The 27,997-nt window shown below is 59.1% G+C and overlaps 3 protein-coding genes across 3 annotated transcripts in view; 1 reads left to right on the top strand and 2 right to left on the bottom strand.

Annotated features, from left to right (window-relative positions):
• Window positions 1-23,142, bottom strand: part of TMOD4 (tropomodulin 4) — a 28,107-nt gene extending 4,965 nt beyond the window's left edge. Inside the window, exon 1 of the mRNA XM_068174906.1 lies at window positions 23,129-23,142. The gene's annotated coding sequence lies outside the window, so the exon portion shown is untranslated. The remainder of the gene's footprint in view (window positions 1-23,128) is intronic.
• VPS72 (vacuolar protein sorting 72 homolog) lies at window positions 856-4,671 on the bottom strand. The gene is given in 7 exon segments (XM_068174909.1): window positions 856-943; window positions 945-1,241; window positions 1,799-1,940; window positions 2,467-2,646; window positions 3,071-3,182; window positions 3,268-3,420; window positions 4,507-4,671. Coding segments are annotated over 7 exon segments (1,074 nt in total). The 5' UTR covers window positions 4,624-4,671; the 3' UTR covers window positions 856-870.
• On the top strand, window positions 5,436-26,640 carry LOC137463505 (putative PIP5K1A and PSMD4-like protein). The gene is made up of 25 exons (XM_068174741.1): window positions 5,436-5,564; window positions 7,111-7,145; window positions 7,588-7,662; window positions 8,350-8,480; window positions 9,005-9,122; window positions 9,450-9,602; window positions 11,206-11,505; window positions 12,261-12,484; window positions 13,094-13,177; window positions 13,331-13,379; window positions 14,437-14,521; window positions 15,065-15,486; window positions 15,615-15,627; window positions 15,708-15,831; window positions 16,807-16,870; window positions 20,390-20,574; window positions 21,945-22,085; window positions 22,645-22,759; window positions 23,201-23,287; window positions 23,377-23,445; window positions 24,086-24,301; window positions 24,448-24,556; window positions 25,001-25,132; window positions 25,337-25,404; window positions 26,464-26,640. The coding sequence occupies exons 1-25, from the start codon at window positions 5,498-5,500 to the stop codon at window positions 26,638-26,640; spliced, it is 3,243 nt and encodes a 1,080-aa protein (XP_068030842.1). The 5' UTR covers window positions 5,436-5,497.
• The last annotated feature ends 1,357 nt before the right edge of the window (window positions 26,641-27,997 follow it).

Raw genomic sequence — 27,997 nt, 5'->3', positions numbered from 1 at the left:
AAACCTCACTCTGGGTGATCCCATATCCCTAAATCCCGAATCCCAACACCCCAGTATCCCAGCATCCCGGGATTTCAGGCACTGCCGGCACTTTGCTGATGAATATTTTCTGCTGCTCTGGAAGGGAGCCCCTCCACAAAACCAGCACCGCTGTCAATCCCAATATCCCGACACCCCAAACCCCAAATCCGGGCTCTCGGGCACTGGGAACGCTCTGCTTGGTGATGATTTTCTGCTGTTTTGAGAGGGATGCAGAGTCCAGAGTTTCCCACACCCCAACACCCCAGAATCCCAAATCCCGGATCTCGGGCACCGGGAACGCTCTGCTTGATGATTTTCTGCTGTTTTAGGAATGACTCTCCCAAACCCCAAAATCCCAAGTCCCAGATCCGGGCTCTCAGGCGCTGGGCACGCTCTGCTTGGTGACGATCTTCCGCCGTTTTGGGAAGGATTCTCCTGTACCCCAACACCCCAAATCCCAAATCCCAGATCTCAGGCACTGAGGACGCTCTGCTTGATGATGATTTTGGGAGGGACTCTCCCATACCCCAAACCCCAAAACCCAAAATCCCAGATCCGGGCTCTCAGGCGCTGGGCACGCTCTGCTTGGTGACGATCTTCTGCCGTTTTGGGTAGGATTCTCCTGTACCCCAACACCCCAAATCCCAGATTTCAGACACTGGGGACGCTCTGCTTGATGATGATTTTCTGCTGTTTTAGGAATAACTCTCCCATACCCCAACACCCCAAAATCCCAAATCCCGGATTTCAGGCAGTGGGGACGCTCTAATTGATAACGATCTTCTGCCGTTTTGGAAAGGACTCTCCCATACCCCAAACCCCAAAATCCCAACTCCCAGATCCGGGCTCTCAGGCGCTGGGCACGCTCTGCTTGATGACGATCTTCTGTCTGCCGGGCCGCGCCGCGGGGCTCTCGGCGGGGCGCGGCGGCGGCGGCGGCAGCGGCGCTGGGCAGCCCGTGGGCCGTGACGTACTTGCGGTAGGCCTCGCGGATGATGCGGAAGGCGCGGGCGTTGGAGTAGGGGATGTCGGTGATGGGGTCGCGGTACAGGGCCGGCTTGTGGGTCACGGGGCACAGCTCCCGCACCGGCAGCCGCGGCGCCTTGGCCCGGGGGAAGCAGCGCTCGAAGGTGGCGTCGTCGCTGAAGGAGATGAAGGTGCGCGAGCACTTCCCCGGCGACGGCGGCGCGGCGGCGGCGGGCTGCGCCTCGGGGTCCAGCCTGCAACGGCACCGCCAGGCCGGGATGGGGACAGCCCGTGGGGCTCGGGGCGGCCAAAAGCTCCGAGCCCAAAGGGATTCGGGGCCTCAAAAGCTGCGGCTCCGACGGGGGGTTTGGGATTTGTGGTGGTGCCCAAAAACTGGGATTCCCATGGGATTTGGGGCCTCAAAAGATGTGATTCCCATGGGGGATTTGGGATTTGTGGTGGTGCCCAAAAGCTGCTACTGTCATGGGATTTGGGGCCTCAAAACTGCAACTCCCAAGGGATTTGGAGCCTCAGACCTGCTACCCGAACCCGTTTCTCCTGTGGGATTTGGGGGTTCCAAATCCCAAGGTGGTGCTCACAAAATGCTTTTCCAGTGGGATTTGGGGCTCCAGAGTGCTTTACCCCTCCCCAAGTTGGGACAAAGTGAAGGGAAGTCTCCAGGCTGGGATTCAGCATCCAAATCCACCCACCAGAAGTGGAATTTTGGGATTTGGGAGCTCTGAGGCGCGGCCCAACCCCTCTGGGGCAGCTCCAGCTCCAGGCTGGGGTTTGGGGTTCTGGTGCCACTCACCCCTCGACGTCCACGGGGTCGTCGCGGCCGGGCTCGGGCAGGAGGGGCATGGTCAGGGACCAGTAGCGGATCACGGGGCCCACGATCTTCCTCTTCTTCTGCACCTGCTTCTTCTTGTCCGCCTCCAGCCGCTCGTAGTTCTCTGGGGTGGGGAAAGGGTCGGGAACGGGGGCAGGAGCAGGGGCAGGGAACGGCTCAGCCCGGCACGGCGCCGTCGCAGGGCTGCCAGGTCTGATCCTGGGACCCCCGATCACTTCTGGGACCCCTGGGCCATTCCCAGTGTCCCTGTCCCACTCCCAGTCCCAGTATCCCAGCAGCCCATTCCCAGTGTCCCATTCCCATTCCTGGTATCCCATTCCCAGTATCCTATTCCCAGTATCCCATTCTCATTCCCAGTATCCCATTCCCAGTATCCCATTCCCACTCCCGTTCCCAGTATCCCATTCTCATTCCCAGTATCCCATTCCTGGTATCCCATTCCCAGTATCCTGTTCCCATTATCCCATTCTCATTCCCAGTATCCCATTCCCAGTATCCCATTCCCACTCCCATTCCCAGTATCCCACTCCCATTCCCGTTCCCAGTATCCCATTCCCAGTATCCCGTTCCCAATATCCCATTCCCATTCCCGTTCCCAGTATCCCATTCCCAGTATCCCGCTCCCTCACCCAGGGAGCGTAGGTTGATCTCCTCGGTGATCTTGGCCTCCTCCAGCAGCTCCTCCTGGGTCAGGGGCCGCTCGTAGCTGGTCCCTCCCTTTTTCCTCTTGGACTGCACCTGGCGCTCCTGCAGCCGCAGGAACGTCTGCCGCGTGTGCTCCGTGGTGGACTGCCGCATGTGCTTCCGGCCTGCGGGACACGACCGGCCGAGCACGCTGGCAGAGAGCCCGGGATCCCACCCGGCCCCCGGGATCCCTTCCCAGTCCCTGGAGAACCAGGAATTCTCCCCTGGGATCCCCTCCCGGCCCCCGGGATCCCTCCTGGGCCCCGGAGCACCAGAGAGCCTGGGATCCCTCCTGGCCCTCAGGATCCCTCCTGGCCCCCGGGATCCCCTCCCAGTCCCTGGAGAACCAGGAATTCTCCCCTGGGATCCCCTCCCGGCCCCCGGGATCCCTCCTGGCCCCCGGAGCACCAGAGAGCCCGGGATCCCTCCTGGCCCCCGGGATCCCATTCCAAGTCCCTGGAGAACCAGGAGCTCTCCCAGAGGATCCCATTTCCAGCTGGGATCACCAACCAAGACTCTGCTCCCACCCCATCCCCACCCCGCACTCACTGTCTCCCACATCCTCCGGCAGCTCCAGGGGCACGGATTTCACCTCCCTGCTCCTCTGGGACCCTCCCCGCGGCCCCTCCGCCTTCTTGGCCCGGAGGCTCTTGAGCGGCTCCTGCGGGACACAAACCGGGGCTGAAACCCCCAGAACGGTGGGATTTGGGGCGTTCCCCCGCAGGGGCCCGGGCGCGGCTCGGTACCCGGTAGGCCTTGGTGAGCACGCGGCGGCGCCGCCGGGGCTCGGCCTCGTCCTGCTCCGAGCCCGGCTCGTCGCCCTCGTCGATGTCGAAGTCCGAGTCCACCTCGTCATCGCTGTCCGAGTGCTCCCCGCGGTACTCGTCGTCCCCGGACTCCTGGGAACGTTGGGAACGAACGTTGGGAACGTGGGACTGGGAGCCGTGGAATCCCACCCAGGGAACGTTGGGAACGTTGGGAACGTGGGACTGGGAGCCGTGGAATCCCACCCAGGGAACGTTGGGAATGTTGGGAACGTTGGGAATATGGGACTGGGAGCCATGGAATTCCACCAAGGGAACGTTGGGAATGTGGGACTGGGAACCGTGGAATCCCACCCAGGGAACGTTGGGAATGTTGGGAACGTTGGGAACATGGGACTGGGAACCGTGGAATCCCACCCAGGGAACGTTGGGAATGTTCAGAATGTTGGGAACGTTGGGAATATGGGACTGGAAACCATGGAATCCCACTGAGTGCTCCCCGCGGTACTTGTCGTGCCTGGACTCCTGGGAACGTTGGGAACGTTGGGAATATGGGACTGGGAGCCATGGAATTCCACCAAGGGAACGTTGGGAATGCTCAAAATGTTGGGAATATGGGACTGGGAGCCGTGGAATCCCACCCAGGGAACGTTGGGAACGTTGGGAACGTTGGGAATATGGGACTGGAAACCATGGAATCCCACCAAGTGCTCCCCACAGTACTCATCATCCCCGGACTCCTGGGAACGTCGGGAACGTTGGGAATGGGAACTATGGAATCCCACCCAGGGAACGTTGGGAATGTGGGAACGTTAGGAATATGGGAACATTGGGAACGTGGGGAACTCTGGGAATATGGGAATGTTGGGAATGGTGGGAATATGGGAACATTGGGAACGTGGGGAACACTGGGAATATGGGAATGTTGGGAATGGTGGGCACGTGGGGCTGGGAACGGTGGGATCGCACCCGGGGATGCCCAGGGTATCTCAGTGTGCCCAAATTCCTGCGGGATGCGGGGATGGGTCCCCCCGGAGACCCCCGGTACCCGTTACCCCGGGGCGCCTGCGGGACACGGCATCGGCCAGGCCGCGGAGGGATCCCGGAGTGCCCCGGGGATGGATCCCCCGGGCATCCATGGATCCCGCAAACGCGCATTCCCGGACAGCCGCGCTCCGTGTCCCCCGCCCCCGCGCCCGCCGCCCGCCGCCCGCCGCTCGCCTCGTTGAAGCCGCCGTAGGTGGTCTGGTAGAACTCGTCCTCCTCCTCGGCCTGCAGCAGCCCCGAGAGGCGATTCCCCGCCGTTCTCCGCGGGGCGCGGCCCTCGGCCAGGCTCATCTCGGCGCTCGGCTCGCCCGCCTGCCGGCACCGGCCCCGCGGCGGCAGAGCGAGCGCCGAGCGATCGATGGGCGGGGGCAGAGGGCGACCCCGCGCGGGGAAAGCGGGAACGGCGGGTGACGTCACCTGCACTGTAACGTCATGCGAGGAGTTGTGCGTGCTCTGTGACGTCACGGAATGGGGTGTGGACACTCGGTGACGTGTCAGGGCAGGGTTGTGGCTCTGTGACGTCATAGGGAAGAGGCACCCATGCGTGCGTCAGCGGTGTGACGTCACAGAACGGGGATGTGTGTGTGTTATGTGACGTCACAGGATGAGGCTGCACGCGCTCCCATGACGTCACTGATTGGGGGTGTGGCGCACGCGTGTGACGTCATTTACTGTTGTGCTCAATGCGCTCAGTGTGACGTCACCCCGCCCGTCACGTGACACCCCGGGGCCGAATGCTAACGGGGGGCGGAGCCGCTGCCCGAGCTGCGCATGCGCCGTGCGGGCCCGCCCGCGTGGCCCCCGCTGCCCCCATCGCCCGCGGCCGCGTGGGGCGCGCCGGGAGGGGCGGGGCCGAGCGCGGAAGGGGGCGTGGCCCAGCCCCGAACGGGGCGGGGCCACGCCTGATTGGTGGCGCTCAGCGCGGAGGGGGCGCGGTTCAGCTCGGAGGGGGCGGGGCGCATGGGGCAGAGGCGTGGCTGAGCCGCGAGTGGGTGGGGCCGCGCGGGAAAGAGGCGGGGCTGAAGCGCGGGTGGGCGTGTCTCCGCCCACACACGGCGCGTCAATAGGCGGAGGGGGCGTGGTTTGTCCCGCGGCGGGCGTGGCCTGTGTGGGCGGGGGCGTGGCCGGGCGTGGCTCGGGGGGGGGGCGCAGCGCGCGGTCCAAGATGGCGGCGGCGGCGGCGGCGGGGCCCGAGTCCGGCGGCAGCAGCGGCAGCAGCGGCGGCCTCGGCGGTAGCGGCCGGGAACGGGGGCTGGGCGGGGAGCGTGAGGGCGAGGGGGCTCTGAGGGCGTGAGGGGAACGGGGCGATCTTGTGGGGGTAACGAGGGGGGTTTGGGGGGTAATGAGGGGGTTCTGGGGGGCTGTGAGGGATTTGGGGGGTAATGAGGGGGATTTGGGGGGTAACGAGGGGGATTTGGGGGGTAGTGAGGGGGGTTTGGGGGGCTGTGAGGGATTTGGGGGGCTGTGAGGGGGATTTGGGGGGTAACGAGGGGGATTTGGGGGGTAATGAGGGGGATTTGGGGAATTAGGGGGATTTTGTGGAGTAATGAGGGGGATTTTGGGGGTAATGAGGGGGATTTGGGGGGTAATGAGGGGGATTTTGGGGGGTTATGAGGGGGATTTTGGGGGGTAATGAGTGGTCTGGGGGGTGTTGAGGGGGATTTGGGGAGCTGTGAAGGCTCCTGAGGGTTAAGGGGGGTCTGGGGGCGTGAGGGTTTTTTGGAGGGTCTTTGGGGGTTTTGGATGGGCTCATGGCTGGGGGACTGAGGAGGGTTTTGGGGGTCCTTGGGGTTTTTTTGGGGATGTAGAACTCTGGTGTTGAGGGGGATTTTTGGGGGTCTTTCTGGGGTTATTTTGGTGGGTGGGGGTGGGACTCCTTTGGGGAGGGGATTTGGAGCTTCCTGAGGGGATTTTGGGGGATTTGGGGGTGTCTGAGGTGCCGTGGGGTGAGTCTGCACCCGACTTTTCCCTGGAAAAACCGAATTCCGAGCTTCCCTTTCACTGCGGAAAGCCTGGGGATGCACGGGGGGCACTCGGGAGGCCCAGAATTCCCCCCAAAAAAACCCCAGAAAATCCGAGCGGGAATGGGGCGGGGAGGGAGAAGTTTGTTGGTGCCAGGGAAATCCGATTCCCATTCCCGTTCCCGTCCGGTGACTCACGGCGGGTGGGAACGGCTCGCCGGGATCCCGAAATCCCAGAAAGGTCCCAAAAAGAGCCCGGGAGTGGGCAGCGAAGCCGCGGGGTTTGTTTGGATCAGCGGGGGTGGGAGCCAGGGAAAGGGCTGGAAGCGCGCGGAAAATCGGGAATTCGCCGCCTCGGGGGCTTTTTTTAGGGAAAAAAAAGCCAATTTTTGGCCTTTAGAGACGGCGTTTTTCCTTTTCCTGCTTTCTTCTGAACTTGGCAGCATTCCTGGGGGAATCCAGCCCTTCATCCCACTTTTTTCAGCTCCAAATCGCCTTTTCCACCTTAAGTTTTGGGCTCTGCTCCATAAAGATTCCGTATGGGGAGGAGTTCCTTTCTTCTCGGTTTCCCCTGGAAGGATTTAAGGCTGGATCCCTGATTTTCTGACTCTGTATCCGTGGTTTTTTTTGGGGAATTTGGAGCCAGAAACCCCGGGAGAGCAGCGTATCTGGGTGGGATAATTCAGTTTTTGTGTTTTGTAGGAATTTCCCCTGTTTTTGTGGGATCTTTCCTGTTTTTCTGGGGTTTTGCTGGGATTTTCCCTTGTTTTTTTGGGATCAATCCTCTCTGAGCGTGGATTTTCCTTTCTTTTGGCAGGATCCAACACCTTCAAGAAATCCCTGACTCCTGAGGTGAGTTCCAGGCTGGAAAACTCCCAGATTCCAGCTTTTCCTGCTCCTTTTCCAGTTTTTTCTGCTCTTTTTTCCAAGCCTGACTTGACCCTGGGCAGCTCCTCCCATGGGAATTTTGGGAATTTACCCTTCCCAAGGGAATTCCTACTCCAAAACCCGAATTTCTCCTGGAACCACCCCCAAAATCCCTGGGAAAATTCAATTTAACAATTCCTGGATGAATCCTTGGATCCCTGGGCCGGGAGCCACTGGATTGGGATTTGCAGCTTTCCTAAAATTCCTTCTGGAACGCTGGAATTACCATGGCAATAACCCAGCCTAGTTTTCCATGGATTCCAGGAATAAAACTCAAACTTTTCCACGTGGTTTTGGGTGGGGAAAGTCCTGAGAAAAATGGAACTTTCTCATTTTTCTCTTTCTTCCCTTTTTTTCTTTTCCCAAGATGCCGGGAGGATCCCAAACCATCCGGAAAGGCCACAGAGGAGTGGATTCCACAGGGGAAACCACCTACAAAAAGGTAAATTCCCACGTTTTTCCCAAGGAATTTTGCTCAGCATCGCTGTGGGAATGGGAGGAGATTCCAAGGAAATAACAGAAAGGGAATTTTTAGGGGCTTTTTCCCCAGTTCAATTGCCATTGAATTCTTCTCATTCCCATTGGATTCTGTCCGTTCCCGCTGAATCCTTCGCGTTCCCACTGAGTTCCCATTCCCCCTGAATTTCTCCTGAATTCCCATTGAATTCCTGTTACCATTCCCATCAAACCTCTCCCATTCCTGCTGCACTCCAGCCATTCCCAGCCCCTTTCCCATTCCCGCTGTAATCCCCATTTCCCCATTCCCAGCCCCATTCCCGCTCTAACCCCACCGTTTCCCATCCCCATTCCCGTTCCTGTTCCCATTCCCGTTCCCATTCCCGTTCCTGCTGTAACCCCTGTCCTGTCTGGTCCCCATTCCAGTTCCTGCTGTAATCCCGCTGTTTCCCCGTTCCCGCTGTAATCTCCATCCCGTCCTCGTTCCCATTCTCATTCCCACTGTAATCCCACTGTTCCCCGTTCCCACTCCTGCTGTAACCCTTGTCCCATTCCTGTTCTCATTCCTGCTGTAATCCCCACTGTTTCCCCATTCCTGCTGTAATTCCCGTTCCCATTCCCGCTGTAACCCCTTTTTCCCCTTTTTCCTCCCCGTTTCCCGTTCCCTTGGCAGACCACGTCGTCGGCGCTGAAGGGCGCCATCCAGCTGGGCATCACGCACACCGTGGGCAGCCTGAGCACCAAGCCCGAGCGCGACGTGCTCATGCAGGACTTCTACGTCGTGGAGAGCATCTTCTTCCCCAGGTGGGCGCTCCCGGGGCGCTCCGGGGCCGGGCTGCCTCTGGAGTATCCTGTCCCCATCCCATCCCATCATCCCCATCCCCATCCCATCATCCCATTCCATCCTATCATCCCCATCCCATCCCATCATCACATCCCATCCCCATCCCATCATCCCATCCCATCCCATCATCCCATCCCATCCCATCATCCCATCCCATCCCATCATCCCATCCCATCCCATCATCCCCATCCCATCCCATCATCCCCATCCCCATCCCATCATCCCATCCCATCATCCCCATCCCATCCCATCATCCCCATCCCCATCCCATCCCATCATCCCATCCCATCATCCCCATCCCATCATCCCCATCCCATCCCATCATCCCATCCCATCATCCTCATCCCATCTCATCCCATCCCATCATCCCATCCCATCATCCCCATCCCATCCCATCCCATCCCATCATCTCATCCCATCCCATCATCCCCATCCCATCCCATCCCATCCCCGTTCCCATCCGGAACGTTCCGTGTCCCCGCAGCGAGGGCAGCAACCTGACCCCCGCCCACCACTACAACGATTTCCGCTTCAAGACCTACGCGCCCGTGGCCTTCCGCTACTTCCGGGAGCTCTTTGGGATCCGCCCCGACGACTACCTGGTGAGCTGGGCACGGGATTCCCTTTCCCTTTTCCCTTTCCCTTTTCCCTTCCCTGGAATTCCCTTTTTCTTTTCTCTTTCTCCTTTTTCCTTCTTTGGACTTCCTTGGCATTCTCTTTTCCCCTTCTCCCAGCCCATTCCCAATCCCCATTGCCAATCCCCATTCCCACTCCATTCCCAACCCCTGTTCCCAGTCCCCAATCCCAATCCCTGTTCCCAGCCCATTCCCACTCCCATTCCCAATCCCCGTTCCCAATCCCCGTTCCCAATCCCGTTCCCAATCCCGTTCCCAGTCCCCGTCGCCGTTCCCAACGCGCTGTCCCCGCAGTACTCGCTGTGCAGCGAGCCCCTGATCGAGCTCTCCAACTCGGGCGCCAGCGGCTCGCTCTTCTACGTCTCCAGCGACGACGAGTTCATCATCAAAACCGTGCAGCACAAGGAGGCCGAGTTCCTGCAGAAGCTCCTGCCCGGCTACTACATGGTGAGGGCTCGGGAATCCCGGGAATTCCCCGGGAAATCCCGGCTGAGCGCCGCAAACGCTGCCGGAGGCAGCGGCCTTGGGCTCGCAGCCCTGGCATGGGGCCCTTTCCAGGCCCAAAACACCAGGAATCCATGGAAAACCCCAACAGTCCTTGGAGAACCCCCAAACCGGGGGGATCTGGATGCTCTTCCCATGTTTTATCTGCAATTCTGAGTTATTTCCAGCTCCAAAACCCCAACAATCCATGGAAAACCCTAACAACCCATGGAAAATCTCCAAATCCATGGAAAACCCCAACAATCTGTACAAAACCCCCAAACCAGAGGGGTTTGATGCTCTTCCCACATTTCTTCTGTGATTTTGGCTCATTCCCAACCCCCAGAAATCCGTGGACAACCCACAAAAGTCTATGGAAAACCCCAACAACGCGTACAAAACCCCTGAAAACCCATGGACGACCCCTAAAAATCCATGGAAACCCCAGCAATCCATACAGAACCCCAAATCCAGAGGGATTTTGACGCTCTTCCCGCGTTTTACCTGCGATTTCGACCCATTCCCACCCCAAACCGCCCGTGGAAGCCCCGAACCCCGCGCGATCCCGCCGGATTCCCAGCGTATCCCCGCTGTTGCAAACGCAGGCGAGCCGGGGGAGGAGTGCTGGGGTCTGCCCGCAGCTCGGAAGCTGAATGAGTTGTTGGTTGCAGCGGTGCTGTAGTAGGTTAGCGCACCGTTCAGTGGGGGTACCACAACCACAAACCTGCCTTTCTGACGGCCACGTCTGACCCACAGCTCGTGGCCCTCTGAGAGTGCGGCCACAGGTGGATCGGAGTGGATCGGATGGGATTGGATGGCAGTGGATGGGATTGGAGTGGAGTGGGCTGGATTGGACTGGATTGGAGTGGATGGGATTGGAGTGGATGGGAGTGGAGTGGAGTGGATGGGATTGGATTGGATTGGATTGGATTGGATGGGATTGGAGTGGAGTGGATGGGATTGGATTGGAGTGGATTGGAGTGGATGGGTTTGGAGTGGAGTGGATGGGATTGGAGCGGATGGGATTGGATTGCAGTGGAGTGGAGTGGAGTGGATGGGATTGGAGCAGAGTGGATTGGAGTGGAGTGGATTGGATTGGAGTGGATGGGATTGGATGGGATTGGAGTGGAGTGGATTGGAGTGGATGGGATTGGAGTGGATTGGACTGGATTGGAGTGGAGTGGATTGGATTGGATTAGATTGGAGTGGACTGGACTGAATTGCATTGGACTGGATTGGAGTGGAGTGGATTGGATTGGAGTGGATTAGAGTGGATTGGAGTGGAGTGGATGGGATTGGAGTGGATGGGATTGGAGTGGATTAGAGTGGATTGGAGTGGATTGGGTGGGATTGGAGTGGAGTGGGTTGGCCACCATCTCAAACAATCCTCAGCAGAACCCAGCCCAGCAATCGCCCGGGTGAGCAGCTCTCCAGGCGCATCCCGCGTGGGGAAACGAGGAGCACAAGCAGAACTTGTTTTCTCTGCCTTCCCTCCGCGCTCCTCTCTGGCAAACGCTGAGCGAGAGCGGGCCGTGCCCAGCACCCCCCGCTGTCGCCCTCCCTGCAGAACCTGAACCAGAACCCGCGGACGCTGCTGCCCAAGTTCTACGGGCTGTACTGCGTGCAGGCGGGCGGCAAGAACATCCGCATCGTGGTGATGAACAACCTGCTGCCGCGCTCCGTGCGCATGCACCTCAAGTACGACCTCAAGGGCTCCACCTACAAGCGCCGCGCCTCGCCCAAGGAGCGCGACAAGGCCTGCCCCACCTTCAAGGACCTGGACTTCCTGCAGGACCTGCCCGACGGGCTCTTCCTGGACGCCGACATGCACAGCGCCCTGTGCAAGACGCTGCAGCGCGACTGCCTGGTCAGCGCTGCGGGGGGTCCTGCCGGGGCTCTGGGGGGAAGCTGGGGGTAGCCTGCGTCTTGACCTGGGTTCTGGGGGGGAATTTGGGGATAAGCCTGCGTTTTGTCCTGGGTTTTGGAGGGAAGTTGGGAGTAGCCTGCATTTTCTCCTGGGTTTTGAGGAGCAATTGGAGGTATCCTGCGTTTTGTCCTGGGTTTTGAGGAGAAACTGGGGTTATCCGGCGTTTTTTCCTGGGTTTTGGGGGGAAATTTGGGGATAGCCTGTGTTTTGACCTGGGTTTTGAGGAGAAATTGGGGGTATCCAGCGTTTTTTCATGGGTTTTGGGGGGAAATCTGGGGATAGCCTGCGTTTTGTCCTGGGTTTTGAGGAGAAATTGGGGGTATCCAGCGTTTTTTCTTGGTTTTTCGGGGGAAATCGGGGGTGTTCTGCGTTTTTTCCTGGGTTTTGAGGGAAAATTTGGGGATAGCCCACGTTTTTTCCTGGTTTTTGGGGGAAAATTGGGGGTGCTCTGCCCTTTTTCCACGTTTTTGGGTTTTTCTGTGGAAAACTTGTGCTTGTTCCCCCCTTTTCCCACATTCCTGGGGGTTTTTTTGTGGAAATCTTTCTGGGAAGTCCTGAGCCGCGATCCCAGCCCTGTTTTTTGCCCGTTTTTTGCCCGTTTTTGCCCGTTTTTTACCCGTTTTTGCCCATTCCCACCGGGGACAAGCGCGGCGCCGCCAGTGCCGGTGCCGGACCGCGCCTTTCCCGCCCGGCAGGTGCTGCAGAGCTTCAAGATCATGGATTACAGCCTGCTGGTGGCCATCCACAGCCTGGACCAGGCACAGCGCGAGCGCGCGGCCGCCGGCCACCGCGAGCTCCACGGCCACCGCGACGGCGACGGGCGCGGCCGGCCCGCGGCACAGAGAGCGCTCTACTCCACGGCCATGGAGTCCATCCAGGGAGAGGCGCGCAGAGGGGGCACCATCGAGACTGATGACCAGTGAGAGGGACTGGGAATCACTGGGGATCACTGGGATGGACTGGGAATCACTGGGGATGGACTGGGAATCACTGGGGATCACTGGGATGGACTGGGAATCACTGGGGATGGACAGGGAATCACTGGGGATGGACTGGGAATCACAGGGATGGATTGGGATGGACTGGGAATCACTGGGGATGGACTGGGAATCACTGGGGATGGACTGGGATCCATTCCCTGATCCATTCCCTGACCCATTCCCTGATCTCGTTCCCCATTCCCTGATCCATTCCCCATTCCCTGATCCATTCCCCATTCCCTGACCCATTCCCCATTCCCTGACCCATTCCCTGATCCCGTTCCCCATTCCCTGACCCATTCCCTGATTCCATTCCCCATTCCGAACTCCCATTCCCTGACCCATTCCCTGATCCCATTCCCCATTCCCTGATCCATTCCCCATTCCCTGATCCATTCCCTGATCCCGTTCCCCATTCCCTGATTCCGTTCCCCATTCCCTGATCCATTCCCCATTCCCTGATCCCGTTCCCTGATCCCGTTCCCCATTCCCAAATCCCATTCCCCAGTCCCAATCCCTGATCCATTCCCTGCTCCCTCTTTTCCCAGGATGGGCGGAATTCCCGCCAGGAATTCCCGGGGGGAGCGGCTGCTGCTCTACATCGGCATCATCGACGTCCTGCAGTCCTACCGGTCAGCCATCAACCGCTGATTAATTACCCGTTAATTAACCCCGCATTTCCTGAGCCCTGGCGTCCCCCCGACCAGGAGTTTCCACCGTGGGCTTCCAGCCCCGGGAATTCCATGGGAATTTCTGGGAATTTCTGCTCCATTCCCTCCCCGCAGGTTTGTGAAGAAGCTCGAGCACTCCTGGAAGGCCCTGGTGCACGATGGGGTGAGCAGGACATGGGACTTGCTGTGGGAAAAGAGGAAATTTCCACGGAAAACCAGGAATTTTTGTGGAAAATGGGAGTTTTTATGGAAAACCAGGAATTTTTATGGAAAAAAATAAATAGGGATTTTTTTCACGGAAAACCAGAATTTTTTGAGGGCAAAATGGCCCTTTTAAGGAAAAAAAGGCCCTTGCTCATGGAAAACCCCCAGTTTTTAAGGAAAACCCCCAATTTTAAAGGAAAATCCCCAGCTTTTAAGGGAACTCCCCCCAAATCCCTGGGATTTCCCCTCTTGAGTCCCTGGGATTTATTCCCAGAACCCTGCAATTTCTCCCTGGAATCCCTGGGATTTCCCCCCTGAATCCCTGGATTTTCCCCCCTGAATCCCTGGGATTTCTCCCCCTGAATCCCTGGGATTTCTCCCCCTGAATCCCTGGGATTTCTCCCCCTGAATCCCTGGGATTTCTCCCCCTGAATCCCTGGGATTTCTCCCCCTGAATCCCTGGGATTTCTCCCCCTGAATCCCTGGGATTTCTCCCCCTGAATCCCTGGGATTTCTCCCCCTGAATCCCTGGGATTTCCCCCCTGAATCCCTGGATTTTCCCCCCTGAATCCCTGGGATTTCTCCCCCTGAATCCCTGGGATTTCTCCCCCTGAATCCCTGGATTTTCCCCCCTGAATCCCTGGGATTTCTCCCCCTGAATCCCTGGGATTTCCCCCCTGAATCCCTGGATTTTCCCCCCTGAATCCCTGGGATTTCTCCCCCTGAATCCCTGGGATTTCTCTCCCTGAATCCCTGGGATTTCTCCCCCTGAATCCCTGGGATTTCCCCCATGAATCCCTGGATTTCTCCCCCTGAATCCCTGGGATTTCCCCCCTGAATCCCTGGGATTTCTCCCCCTGAATCCCTGGAATTCCCCCCAGAATCCCTGGGATTTTTTCCCGGAGCCCCGCAATTTCCGTCCCAATTCCCGCGGTTCCCCCCGAGCCCCTCGGAGCCGCCCCGTCCCACCCGGGGTTCCCGGGTTTTGGGGCTCATTCCCGTTCTCCCGGCCCCAGGACACGGTGTCCGTGCACCGGCCCAGCTTCTACGCCGAGCGCTTCCAACGCTTCATGTGCCACACGGTGTTCCGCCGGATCCCACGTGAGTGCCCCCGGCCCCGATCCCCGGGATCCCCGGGATCCCCGGGATCCCTGCCTTCCCCCTGCATTCCCAGCTTTCCCCACGTTTCTCCTGTTTGGTTGTTTTTTTTTTTCCCCAGCTTTTGTCCCTCTCTGTCCCGGAAAAAAAAGGCTGGAAAAGTTCTTTTCTAACGTGTTTCCCCCCCCTCCCCTCCGGGTTTTCCTGCTTTTTTGTAGGTTTTTCCTGGTTTTTTCAGCTTGTTCTTCCTTTTCGTGGCATAAAAATTCCCTGGAAAAGTTGGAAAAGTGCTTTTTTTTTTTTTAGGGTTTTTTTTCCCCCTTTTCCAACCTTTTCCTTCTATTTCTCTTTCCCCTAAAAACTCCCTGAAAAAAAAAAAATCTCCCTGAAAAAAAAAAAAATCTCCCTGAAAAACCACTTTAATTTCCCTGGAAAATACTTTCCCTAGGGATTTTCCCCCCTTTTTCTCCTTCTCCCCCTCCTCCCTGCCCCAGACCCCCCGGAATCCCGGGAAAATCCCGTTTTTATGGAATTTCCCTTTCCCAGTGAAGCCCTCCCCGTCCAAGAAGAGCCGGGGCGGCGGCGCCGTTCCCAGGAGGAGCTGCCAGGGGGGGATCCCGATCCCGATCCCAAACCCGGCAGCGGGGGACGCCAAGGCCCCGCTGGGCACCGAGATGGACCCGGAGCAAGGTGGGAACGGGGAGCTTCATCCCAGAAAACCCTGTTTTCACCCCGAAAAACCCGTTTCCATCCCACAGAATCCCCGTTTTTATCCCAAAAATCCCAGCTCCATTCCCAGTTTCCTGACCCTATTCCTGATCCCGTTGCAGGTTCATGTCCCCATTCCCAGTTTCCCGTTCCCATTTTCCCATTCCCAATCCCATTCCCATTGCAGGCTCCCGTCCCCATTCCCAGTTTCCTGTCCCCATTCCCCGTTTCCCATTCCCAGTTTCCTGATCCTGTTCCCAGTTTCCTGACCCCGTTCCCGGTTCCCATCCCCATTCCCAGTTTCCCATTCCCATTCCCAGTTCCCCATTCCCAGTTCCCCATTCCTGGTTTCCCATTCCTGTCCCCATTCCCGGTTCCCCATTCCCAGTTCCCCATTCCCGGTTTCCCATTCCTGTCCCCATTCCCAGTTTCCCATTCCTGTTCCCATTCCCGGTTTCCCATTCCCGGTTTCCCGTTGCAGGTTCCCGGCCGGACGTGCTGCCGCGCTCGCTGCCCGCGGCCCCAGTGTCCCCGGTGTCCCCGGTGTCCCCGTCCCCGTCCAGCCCCTCCCTGGGCAGCGCCGGCGCCGCCTCCCCCCCGAGCAGGTGGGAGCAGGAACGGGGATCCCACGGGAACGGGGATCCCACGGGAACGGGGATCCCGGGGGAACGGGGATCCCATGGGAACGGGGATCCTGGGGGAACGGGGATCCTGTGGGAATGGGGACTCCAGGGGAATGGGGGGCTTGGGACTGGGAAAGGGGTTTGGGATCAGGAAAAGGGGCTTGGGATCATTCCCAAGGGGTTTAGGCTCAGGGGAAGGGCTCTGGGATCATTCCCGAGGTTTTTGGGATCGCTCCTGAGGCACTGCCCCAGCCCCAATCCGGGAAGGTTTCCCTGGAACGAGCCCCATGGAAAAGTGGGAATGTCCCTGAGGAAAAGTGGGAATGTCCCTGTGGAAAGCGGGAATTTCCCTGTGGAAAAGCGGGAATGTCCCCGTGAAAAGCGGGAATTGCGCCTGGGGGATTCCGCGCTCGGCTGATCCCGAATTCCCGCAGGTCCGTGGGGGTGGAAGTTCACCCGGGGCCCGGAGCAGCTCCCGCAGCGTCCCTGCCCAGGTGAGGCCGGACCCGGCTTTTTGACGGAATCAGTCCCAGGAAATCCCGGGATCTGGAGCTTTCTGGGCTCCGTTCTTGCCCAGGCTTGCAGAGATTTTGGGAAAATCCCGAAATCTGGGATGTTCCCGCTTTTCCTGCCCCGGCCTGGGCTGGAATTCCGGTGGCATTCCCAGGGAATGTTCTCTCCATCCACCAATTCCACGGAGTTCCCAGGAGGAATTCTCCTGGAGCGCTCTCTCTGTCCGTGGGATTTTCCTCTGGGATTCCCGAGGATCCTCTTTGCCCTGGGTGGAATTTCCACGGAATTTCCTCTCTCTCCACATCTTCCATGGGAAAACCTGGATTTTCCAAAGCTTTCCAGGGGTTTTTCCCAGGATTTCCTAGGAATTCCACGGGAGCAGCAGGAGCTTGGGATTTCTTGGATTCCCCCCAAGAATTCCCATTTTTCCCGTTGTTTTTCCAGCGGATCCCCCGGCCCCTCCCTGCCCCTGGAGCTGGAGGAGCTGCAGGAGACCGAGATCAGCTTTGTGAGTGTTTTCCATGGGAAAAGCAAAACCCGGGAATTCCCGGGGAGTGGGGGGTAGATCCCGGAATTTCCTGGGAATTTCCCGGGCTCTTCCCCCGTTCCCAGGGCTTGGGGCCGCCCGGAATCCCTGGAATTGCCCAAAAAGGAGGAAAATCCCTCAATGCCCAGGGTCTGGAAATCCCAAATCCCACCCGGAGCATTCCCAGATTTCTCCCTCCTTTCCCGGGCTTGGGAATATTTGGGATAAACCCCACGCGTTCCACGGGGGGAATTGCCGCTTCTCCCTCACTCCCGGGTTTTCTCTCTTCGCAGTGAATCGGCGCCGCCGGGATCCCAGAAATCCCTGGGAATTCCTTCTTCTCCCACCGAGCCCGGAGCTGGAGGCCCGGGAACGGCCCCGGGGAAAAGCGGGAACGCCGGGATTGCCCCCAGAAACCGAGCACGAGAGGGCTGGAAACCGCGGGAGAAGGGAGCTGCAATTCCCGGGAATCCCCGGATTTTGGGATGAAAAAACGGGAGGCAATTCCTGGAAAGCTGCCAGCGGGGATCGGAGCCGCGCCGGCTTTCTTCGGGGAATTTTTGGGGGAATTTTAGCTTTTCTTGGGTTTTTTTATCCCAACTATTTTCTCGGAATTTCCGTAGGATCCCATCCCGGTTTCCAGTCCTGTGGGAATCCTTGGGATTATTAATTATTAATTACTAATTATTCATTTTTATTCAGAAATCGGGATTTGCTCTGGGTTTCCCATGGGAAATCCCCCGGAAAACGGGAAAAAGGAGGAGAAATCCTGGAAAAGCTCCTGGCTCCTCCTCTCTTTTCCCAGCAGGAATTTTGGGAAGCTTTTCCCACAGTCTGGGAAGAATTTTTGGGATTTTTTGGGGAATTTTTGGGATTTTTTGCAGATTTTTTGGGGATTACTTTGGGATTTTTTGGGGCTTTTTTTGGATTTTCGGAATCCGAGCCCATCCCGGGATTTCCCCCCAGATTTTTTAAGGATTTCCCTCAAAAATCCCAGCTCAAATCCCACTTTTCCAATCCCTAAATCCCGTTTTTTAACACCTCTGACAATCCCACGAAATTCCCGGAGCAGATTTTGGGATGGGAAGGCGGCAAAAAAAAAAAAAAAAAAAAAAAAAAAAAACACCAAAATCTGGGATGAGGAATTTCCCGCCTGGATCCATCCCAAAAATCCCAAAATTCCCAAAATTCCGGAGCAGCCGCCGGGGCTGGAGCTGATTTCTGCTCCGCCCCTGATTTTTTTTATGGAAAAATCTCCTTTTCCCCGAACTCCCGCCCGGGAAACTCCTGGTTTTTATCAGGAACCCGGAATTCCGAGCTTTGGGAATTCCTGCCGGGCTCTGCCCCTGCTCCTTTTCCTGGCTCTTTGTAGGAAAAGCTGATTTTCCCCTCTGGAGCGGCCTCACCCGGGAACCGCAGCTCCAGGGAAATTCCCACCGGGAATTCGGGGGCAGTTCCACTGGATCTCCCCTTTTTCCCTGGAATGTTTGTCTATATTAGACAAATTCCCTCCACTCCCGTTTTATTCCCATTTTTTATCGGATCAGGAGGGGAAATTTCCCCAATTTTTCCCCAATTTTTTCCCATTTTTTCCCATTTTTCCCCTATTTTTTCCCCAATTTTCCCCAATTTTTTTCCCAGCAACCCCCCCCAGAATGGAGTATTTATGAATATTTAACTATTTTTGGGATAATTCCCCTTTTTCCTGGGAATTCTCCTCATCCAGAGGCGGGGGGGGGAGGGGTGGCGTTGGGATTTTTTGGGATGGGTTTTTTTGTTTTTTTGGTTTTTTTTGGGTTTTGTTTTGGTTTTTTTTTGGGATTTTCCTCTTCTGAAGGGGGAAATGTGGGAATTCTGGGGGGACTTTTCCAGGAGAAGAAGAGGATTTGGCTCTTCCCGGGATGGAGGGACCGGGAACGGAATTCTCCTGGATTTGGGACGGAATTCTCACGGAGCGGGGACGGAATTTGTGGAATTTTCCTGGACTTGGAACGGACTTTTCCTGGACTTGGGAATGGAATTTTCCTGGATTTGGGATGGAATCCGTTGAATTCTCCTGGACTGGGAAAGAACCCATGGAATTTTCCTGGATTTGGGACGGAATCCATGGAATTTTCTTGGACCGGGACAGAATTTACAGAATTTTCCTGGATTTTTTATGGAATTCATGGATTTGGAATGGAATCCATGGAATTTTCCTGGATTTGGGATGGAATTCATGGAATTTTCCCAGATTTGGGACAGAATTTATGGAGTTTTCCCAGATTTGTGGTGGAATTTTCCTGGATTTGGGGTGTAATCCAGGGAATTTTCCTGGATTTGGGATGGAATCCATGGAGTTTTCCCGGATTTGTGGTGGAATTTTCCCGGATTTGGGATGGAATCCATGGAGTTTTCCCGGATTTGGGATGGAATCCATGGAGTTTTCCCAGATTTGGGATGGAATCCATGGAGTTTTCCCGGATTTGGGGTGGCATCCATGGAGTTTTCCCGGATTTGGGATGGAATCCATGGAGTTTTCCTGGGTTGGGAGTGAAATTCCCAGAGTTTTGCCGGATTTGGGGTGGAGTTTTCCTGGAATTGTCCTGCCCAGCCCGGAGCTGTTGTCACCGCTGGCCCCGGGAGCCCCCGGCTCTGCCTCGGGGGGGACACGGGGGGACATGGGGGGACATTGGGGACATCACAGGGGACACTGGGGGTGACAGAGAGCCCGTGGGGACAGCCCTGGGGACACTGGGGACATCACAGGGACAGCCCTGGGGACACTGGGGGTGACAGAGAGCCCGTGGGGACAGCCCTGGGGACACTGGGGACATCACAGGGACAGCCCTGGGGACACTGGGGACATCACAGGGACAGCCCTGGGGACACTGGGGGTGACAGAGAGCCCGTGGGGACAGCCCTGGGGACACTGCGGGGACACTGGGGGGGGGCAGAGAAGCCCATGGGGACATCACAGGGGTCATCACAGGGGACACTGGGGACACAGGGACAGCCCTGGGGACATCACAGGGGACACTGGGGACACAAGGACAGCCCTGGGGACACTGGGGGGGCACTGGGGGGACAGAGAAGCCCATGGGGACACAGGGACAGCCCTGGGGACACTGCGGGGACACTGGGGACACAGGGACAGCCCTGGGGTCATCACAGGGGACACTGGGGACACAGGGACAGCCCTGGGGACACTGCGGGGACACTGGGGACACAGGGACAGCCCTGGGGACACGTCGGGCGGGACAAGGCGCAGGGGACAGCCCCGGGGTGGCGCAGGGGGACAGGAGCCCCCGGCTGCTCTCGGCGCCGCGAGCGGTGACGGTGGCGGTGACGCGGTGGCGGTGGCGGGGACGCGGGGACGGTGACGCGGTGGCGGTGGCCGTGGCGGTGCCGCGGGGACGGTGACGGTGGCGGTCACGGTGGCGGTGGCGGTGGCGGGGACGCGGTGACGGTGGCGGTCACGGTGGCGGGGCCGCGGGGACGGTCCCGGCCCGCTGCGGACAGCGGCGAGGCCCGGCCGCCATCGCGCCCCGCCCAGAACTACAGCTCCCGGCGTGCCCCGCGCTGCGGCGCGCCCATTGGCCGCGGCGCCCGGACCAATCAGCGGGCGCGTTGTTGGGCGGGTCGGGGAGCGGGCCGGCGCTGAGGGCAGAGGGAGCCAAGATGGTTCTGGAGAGCACCATGGTGTGGTGAGAGCCCCGCCAGCCCCGCCAGCCCCCGGCAACCCCCGGCAACCCCCGGCACCCGCACGGCAACCCCCGGCACCCCCCGGGAAGCCCCGGCCCGCCCGGCCGCTTTCCCTGAGTCATGGCGGGGGGGGCGGAGCGCGCCCGGCCTGAGGGGACAGAGGGGACAGAGGGGACAGGGGGGACAGGGAGAGACAGAGGGGACAGGGAGAGACAGAGGGGACAGAGGGGACAGGGGGGACAGGGAGAGACAGAGGGGACAAAGGGGACAGGAGGGGACAGGGAGAGACAGAGGGGACAGGGGGGGACAGAGGGGACAAAGGGGACAGGGAGAGACAGAGGGGACAAAGGGGACAGGAGGGGACAGGGAGAGACAGAGGGGACAAAGGGGACAGGAGGGGACAGGGAGAGACAGGGGGGACAGAGGGGACAGGGAGAGACAGAGGGGACAAAGGGGACAGGGAGAGACAGAGGGGACAAAGGGGACAGGAGGGGACAGGGAGAGACAGAGGGGACAAAGGGGACAGGAGGGGACAGGGAGAGACAGAGGGGACAGGGGGGGACAGAGGGGACAGGGAGAGACAGAGGGGACAGGGGGGGACAGAGGGGACAGGGAGAGACAGGGGGGACAGAGGGGACAGGGAGAGACAGAGGGGACAAAGGGGACAGGAGGGGACAGGGAGAGACAGAGGGGACAGGGAGAGACAGAGGGGACAGGGAGAGACAGAGGGGACAGGGGGGGACAGAGGGGACAGGGAGAGACAGGGGGGACAGAGGGGACAGGGAGAGACAGGGGGGACAGGGAGAGACAGAGGGGACAGGGAGAGACGGGGGACAGGGAGAGACAGGGGGGACAGGGGAGACATACAGGGACAGGGAGGGACAGAGGGGACAGAAGGGACAGGGAGGGACAGAGGCTGAGGGGACAGGAGGGACAAGGGGCTCAGGAAGAGACGGGGGGACAGAGGGGACAGGGATGGACAGAGGGGACAGTTGGGGACAGGGGGGACAGTTGGGGACAGGCATCTGTGAAGCAGAGACGGGGTAGATTCTGTGGGTTGAGCTTCCACTGTTCCCAAAAAACCCCGTATTTTGGGGGGGACAAATGTCAGCAATTCCCAAGAAGTCGCAGATCTGGGGGGTGAACATCGGCCACTCCCCAAATTAAAGGAGATTTTGGGGAAGGAACCCCGGCCATCCCCAAAACCATCAGAGTTCTGTGATAAACCTCCACAGTTCCCACGAAAATCCCATTTTAGACTGGAATAAATCTCCTTTTTCCCCAAAACAAAGCAGATTTTGGGGAGCTGAGCCCCAGCCACCCCAGCAGGGGGAGTTCCCCGGGATCATTCCGGTTTTTTCGGGAATTGCAGCGTGGATAACAGCGAGTACATGCGGAACGGGGACTTCCTGCCCACGCGGCTGCAGGCGCAGCAGGACGCCGTGAACATCGTGTGCCACTCCAAGACCCGCAGCAACCCCGAGAACAACGTGGGGCTCATCACCCTGGCCAAGTGCGGGCACGGCCGTGCGGGCTGCAGCCGGATCGGGAGCCGGGAGCTGGGAGCTGGGAGCTGGGATCCGGGAGCTGGGATCCGGGAGCTGGGATCCAGGATCTGGGAGCTGGGATTCGGGAGCTGGGGTCCGGGAGCTGGGATCCAGGATTTGGGAGCTGGGTTCTGGGAGCTGGGATCTGGGAGCTGGGATCAGGAGCTGGGAACTGGGAGCTAGGAATTGGGATCGAGAGCTGGGAGCTGGGATCAGGAGCTGGGAACTGGGAGCTAGGAATTGGGATCGAGAGCTGGGATCTGGGATCAGGAGCTGGGAATTGGGATCTGGGATTTGGGATCCGGGATTTGGGAGATGGGATGTGGGATCTGGGATTGGGATTTGGGATTTGGAATCTTGGAATTGGGATCTGGGATCAGGGTTTGGGAACTGGGATCGGGATTTGGTATGTGGGATCCAGGATTTGGGATCTGGGAATTCCCTGCCCAGTTCCCGGGGGATTCCCCGCCCGGTTCCCGGGGGATCCCCCGCCTGGTTCCTGGGGCATTCCCGGTTTTCCCGCAGTAACTGCGAGGTGCTGACCACGCTGACGCCGGACACCGGGCGCATCCTGTCCAAGCTGCACACGGTGCAGCCCAAGGGCAAGATCACCTTCGGCACCGGCATCCGCGTGGCCCACGTGAGTCCCCTCGGCGTTCCCGGGAATTCCGCGCTCCCCGGGGCTCTCCCCGGCTTTCAGGGTGGGGATGTGGGAAATCGGCTTCTGCCGGTTCTCAGCTCGGGGAAATTTGGGTTTTCCTTCTGTGCTTGCGGTGAAAACGGTGGGGCAGGTTTGAGAGCATAAATCCATGGGAATGTCACAGGAATCCAGGGAAATCCACCATAAATCCGTGGAAATTTCACAGAAATCCATGGAAATCCGCCATAAATCCATGGAAATTTCACAGGAATCCATGGAAACCCACCACGAATCTATGGAAATTTCACAGAAATTCCCCTAGATCCCAAGATTTTCAGCCCAGCCCTGCTCTGCCCCCCTCCCCTGGGGCCGATCCCGGGATGTGGGGCCGGGGGTCCCCGTTTTCCCGGGAGTGGCCCCAAGTCCAGGACTTTGGTGCAGCTGGCGCTGAAGCACCGGCAGGGCAAGAACCACAAGATGAGGATCATCGCCTTCGTGGGCAGCCCCGTGCACGACAGCGACAAGGACGTGAGTGGGACCGGAGAATCCCCGCTTCCCGCGGGAGCCGGCGCTGGGCCGGATCCCGCTGACCCTGGGGAATTCCCGCTTCTTCCCAGCTGGTGAAGCTGGCCAAGCGCCTGAAGAAGGAGAAGGTCAACGTGGACATCATCAACTTTGGGGAGGAGGTGAGAATCCCGGGAGTTGCCACGTTCCAGAGGGAATTCTGGGGCCTCTCCCGGCCCCGTGCTGGGGCTGGAGAATCCCGACGGGCGTTCTTGGGAACGAGGTCGGTCCTTGAGGATTCTGGGCGCTTTTCCGAGGTCAGCGTTCCAGGGAAATCCCCAGTTCCCAGCCTTTCCCTGGCGCCCAATCCCTCCCCATCCCCGATTTCCCGCTGGGAATTGGCATCACCCGAGCCCTCTCCTGCCGCTGTCGGGCACGGAGCGAGCACACAAACTCTCGTTAGCTGCAAAGGCCAGAGAGAGAGCGGTTTATTCCAGCACTCGGTGCTTATGGAGCTCCAGAGGGGACCGTGGCTTGGAGGATGGAATTGCCGCCTCTCCAGCCACGCTGGGGTCCGTCAGCTCTCTCCTCCCCCGAGGAAGAATGCAGAGCAATCACCGTGTACCTGAACCCGCGCGAGAGCTCCGGGAGAAACGCAAACACGGGCTTTAGGAGAGCCCTAAACCCTCAGAAGAGCTCTGAGAGAAACCTCAGCGCTCGTAGAAACCAGGGCAGCGCCCTCCCAGCCCCACGGAGCCCCAGAGCCCCTCCCCGAGCCCCGCGGCGCCGGCCCCGCAGCGTTCCCACGCCCGCTCTTCCCAGGAGGCCAACACGGAGAAGCTGACGGCGTTCATCACGGCGCTCAACGGCAAGGACGGCAGCGGCTCGCACCTGGTGACGGTGCCGCCGGGGCCCAGCCTGGCCGACGCCCTCATCAGCTCGCCCATCCTGGCGGGCGAGGGCGGCGCCATGCTGGGCCTGGGCGCCTCCGACTTCGAGTTCGGCGTGGACCCCAGCGCCGACCCCGAGCTGGCCCTGGTAGGGATCCCGCAGTTCCCGAGGGTCGGGCGCTTCCCGGCGTCAGGATCCCGGAAAAGCCGGGGTCTCCCCCGGCCCCGAGGGCTCCCCGCCCCCTGCCGCCCCCCCTTCCCGGCGTTCCCCATCCGGGGTTTTGGGGTTTCCAGGCGCTGCGGGTGTCCATGGAGGAGCAGCGGCAGCGGCAGGAGGAGGAGGCGCGGAGGGCGGCGGCCGCGTCGGCAGCGGAGGCCGGGATCGGCGCGGCCGGCGGGGACGGTGAGGGGCTGTGTGTGGGGTTGGGATGGGGTTGGGAATGGGATTGGGATTGATGGGATTGGGGATGGGATCAGGATGGGATTGGAAAAGGGATTGGGGATGGGATTGTTTATGGGATTGGGGATGAAATTGGGAATGGGATTGATGGGATTGATGGGATTGATTATGGGATTGGGAATGGAATTGGAATGGGAATGATGGGATTGATTATGGGATTGGGAATGGGTTTGATGGGATGTGTGGGATGGGATTTAGGGGATCAGTGGGATGGGATTTGTGGGGTGGGAATGAGGGGAAGGCATGGGATGGGAAGGGAATGAGGAGGACTAAAAAGCAAGATGGGTTTGGGCTGGACATTGGGGATTAACCCTTCCTGGGCGGGTGGGGACGCCCATTCCTGGACCCCGTGCGTTCCCGGGACACGCGCTGCTTTCCCGCGGGCAGAGTCGGACGAGGCCCTGCTCAAGATGACCATCGGGCAGCCGGAGTTCGGCCGCGCGGGGCTGCCGGACCTGAGCTCCATGAGCGAGGAGGAGCAGATCGCCTACGCCATGCAGATGTCCCTGCAGGGCGCCGGTGCGTGGGGAGTCCTGGGAAACCTGGGAAAACCCCGGGAAAACCCTCGGGAAAACCTGGGAAACCCCAGGAAACCCTCGGGAAATCCCGGGAGACCCTTGGGGAAAACCCCGGGAAACCGTCGGGAAATCCCGGGAAAGCCGCGGGATGCGCGGCCTGGCCGGGCCCGGGGTTTCCATGGAATTTTGGGGTTGGGATTTGCAGAGTTTGCCCAGGCCGAGGCGGCCGAGGTGGACAGCGGAGCGGCCATGGACACGTCCGAGCCCGCCAAGGTGGGGCTGTGGCAATTCCCGGAATTCCCGGCTCCTTCTGGCACATCCCATCCATCCCATCCCTCCCATCCCGCCCCGGGATGGGAATGGGCTCATCCTTCGGGTGCTTCCGGCCCAAACCACCCCCGGATTCCCTGCGGGCTCCGGAGTGGATCCTGGGTCCGGCCCCGGTGGTTCCGTGGGTTCCCCACCCCACGCTCCAGTAATGCCGGTCCCAAATCCCCTGGGGACGATCCTGAATCCCCTGAGATGATCCCAAACCCCCCAGACCGATCCCACACCCCCCCGTGCCAGCCCCAAATCCCCCAGGATGATCCCGAACCCCCTGGGCCGATCCCAAATACCCCGGGCCAATCCCAACCCCCCCTGAGATGATCCCAAATCCCCTGGGCTGATCCCAAATATCTCGGGCCAATCCCAAATCCCCCTGAGATGACCCCAAACCCCCCGTGCTGACCCCAAACCCCCCTGTGCTGACCCCAAATCTCCTCTGCTGATCCCAAATCCCCCGGGCTGACCCCAAACCCCCCATGCTGACCCTAAACCTCCCGGGCTGACCCCAAACCCCCTGTGCTGACCCCAAACCCCCCGTGCTGACCCCAAACCCCCTGGGCTGACCCCAAATCTCCTCTGCTGATCCCAAATCCCCTGGGCTGACCCCAAATCCCCCGGGCTGACCCCAAATCCCCTCTGCTGACCCCAAACCCCCCTGTACTGACCCTAAATCCCCTGGGCTGACCCCAACCCCCCCTGTGCTGACCCCAAACCCCCCGTGCTGACCCCAAACCCCCCTGTGCTGACCCCAAACCCCCCGTGCTGACCCCAAACCCCCCGTGCTGACCCCAAACCCCCCGTGCTGACCCCAAACCCCCTGGGCTGACCCCAAACCCCCTGGGCTGACCCTAAATCCCCTGTGCTGACCCCAAACCCCCCGTGCTGACCCCAAACCCCCTGGGCTGACCCTAAATCCCCTGTGCTGACCCCAAACCCCCCGTGCTGACCCCAAACCCCCTGGGCTGACCCCAAACCCCCGCGCCGCCCGCCGGCGCTGCCCCGCAGGAGGAGGACGACTACGACGTGATGCAGGACCCCGAGTTCCTGCAGAGCGTCCTGGAGAACCTGCCCGGCGTGGACCCCAACAACGAGGCCATCCGCAACGCCATGGGCTCGCTGGCCCGCGACGGCCGCGACCGCGACGGCCGCGACCGCGACGGCAAGGAGCAGGACCGGAAATGAGCGCCGGCAGCCGGCAGCGCGGCGGCGGGAGCGGCCCCGGAGCGGCGCAATGAAAGGAGTTTGTGCGCAGTAAAAGGAGTTAGTGCGGGATAAAGGGAATTCAGGGGGAATAAAAGGAGTTTCTTGGGAGTAAAACGAGTTTCTGCTGGATAAAGGGAATTTATGGGGGATAAAAGGGAATTTTGGGGGGATAAAAGGGAATTTCTGGGGGATAAAAGGGAATTTTGGGGGGATAAAAGGGAATTTCTGGGGAATAAAACGGAATTTCTGGGCAATAAAAGAAGTTTGTGCGGGGTAAAAGGAGTTTCTTGGGAGTAAAGGGAATTTTGGGGGGATAAAAGGGAATTTCTGGGGGATAAAAGGAGTTTGTGCGGAATAAAAGGAGTTTGTGCGGGATAAAGGGAATTTATGGAGAATAAAAGGAGTTTGTGCAGAGTAAAAGGAGTTGCTTGGGAATAAAGGGAATTTCAGGGGGATAAAAGGGAATTTCTGCAGAATAAAAGGCGTTTCTTGGGAATAAAGGGAACTTCAGGGGGATAAAAGGGAATTTCGGGGGGATAAAAGGGAATTTCTGCAGAATAAAAGGCGTTTCTTGGGAATAAAGGGAATTTATGGGGAATAAAATGAGTTTCTGCGGGATAAAGGGAATTTCTTGGGAATAAAGGGGAATTTTGGGGAAAATAAAGGGAATTTCTGCAGAACAAAAAGGAATTTCTGGGCAATAAAGGGAATTTCTGGGGAATGAAGGGAATTTCTTGGGAATAAAGGGAATTTTTGGGGAACGGTGGGGATTTCTGGGGAATAAAAGGAATTTTTGTGGGAATAAAGGGAATTTCTGGGGAATGAAGGGAATTTCTTGGGAATGGCGGCGGGGACTAAAGGGATTTCTTGGTGGATCTGGGAACGGAAGGAGCTCCCGGTGCGGGACTCGCTGGGAGCAGGAATTCCTAGGAATTCCCGGGAATTCGGGAATTCCCGGCAGCCCTCGCGGGCTGTTTACCGTGAGGCTGAGGGGCGGGGCTGAACTCTTGATTGGCAGCAGATTCAACCAATCAGCGAGCGGGGGAGCGGATGTTGTCATTCAGGCCGCCAATAAGGGGGGAGGAAGGCGGGGTTATATATGAGCGGCAGCTCTGCGGACCAATGAGCGGCGAAAATTGGCTGGGCGGGCTTTTGAGCCCTCCAGCCAATGGGAGAGCGGGCAGACAGAGGCGGCCTTGAGTGACAGCGGTATCCACAAATGGCATCGCGCAACGTGCGCACGTGGGCGGGGCATTCCCGGAGACGCCTCTGTGAGTGACAGCGCTGGCAACGAATGGGAGGAGGGGCTTGAACTCACTGCGGGCCCGGGGTGGGC

The sequence above is a fragment of the Anomalospiza imberbis genome, chromosome 29 (genome assembly GCF_031753505.1).
Source record: "Anomalospiza imberbis isolate Cuckoo-Finch-1a 21T00152 chromosome 29, ASM3175350v1, whole genome shotgun sequence".
NCBI lineage: Eukaryota > Metazoa > Chordata > Aves > Passeriformes > Viduidae > Anomalospiza > Anomalospiza imberbis.
Note: the sequence above shows the minus strand (reverse complement) of the source record. Positions and strands in the feature narration are given on the sequence as shown.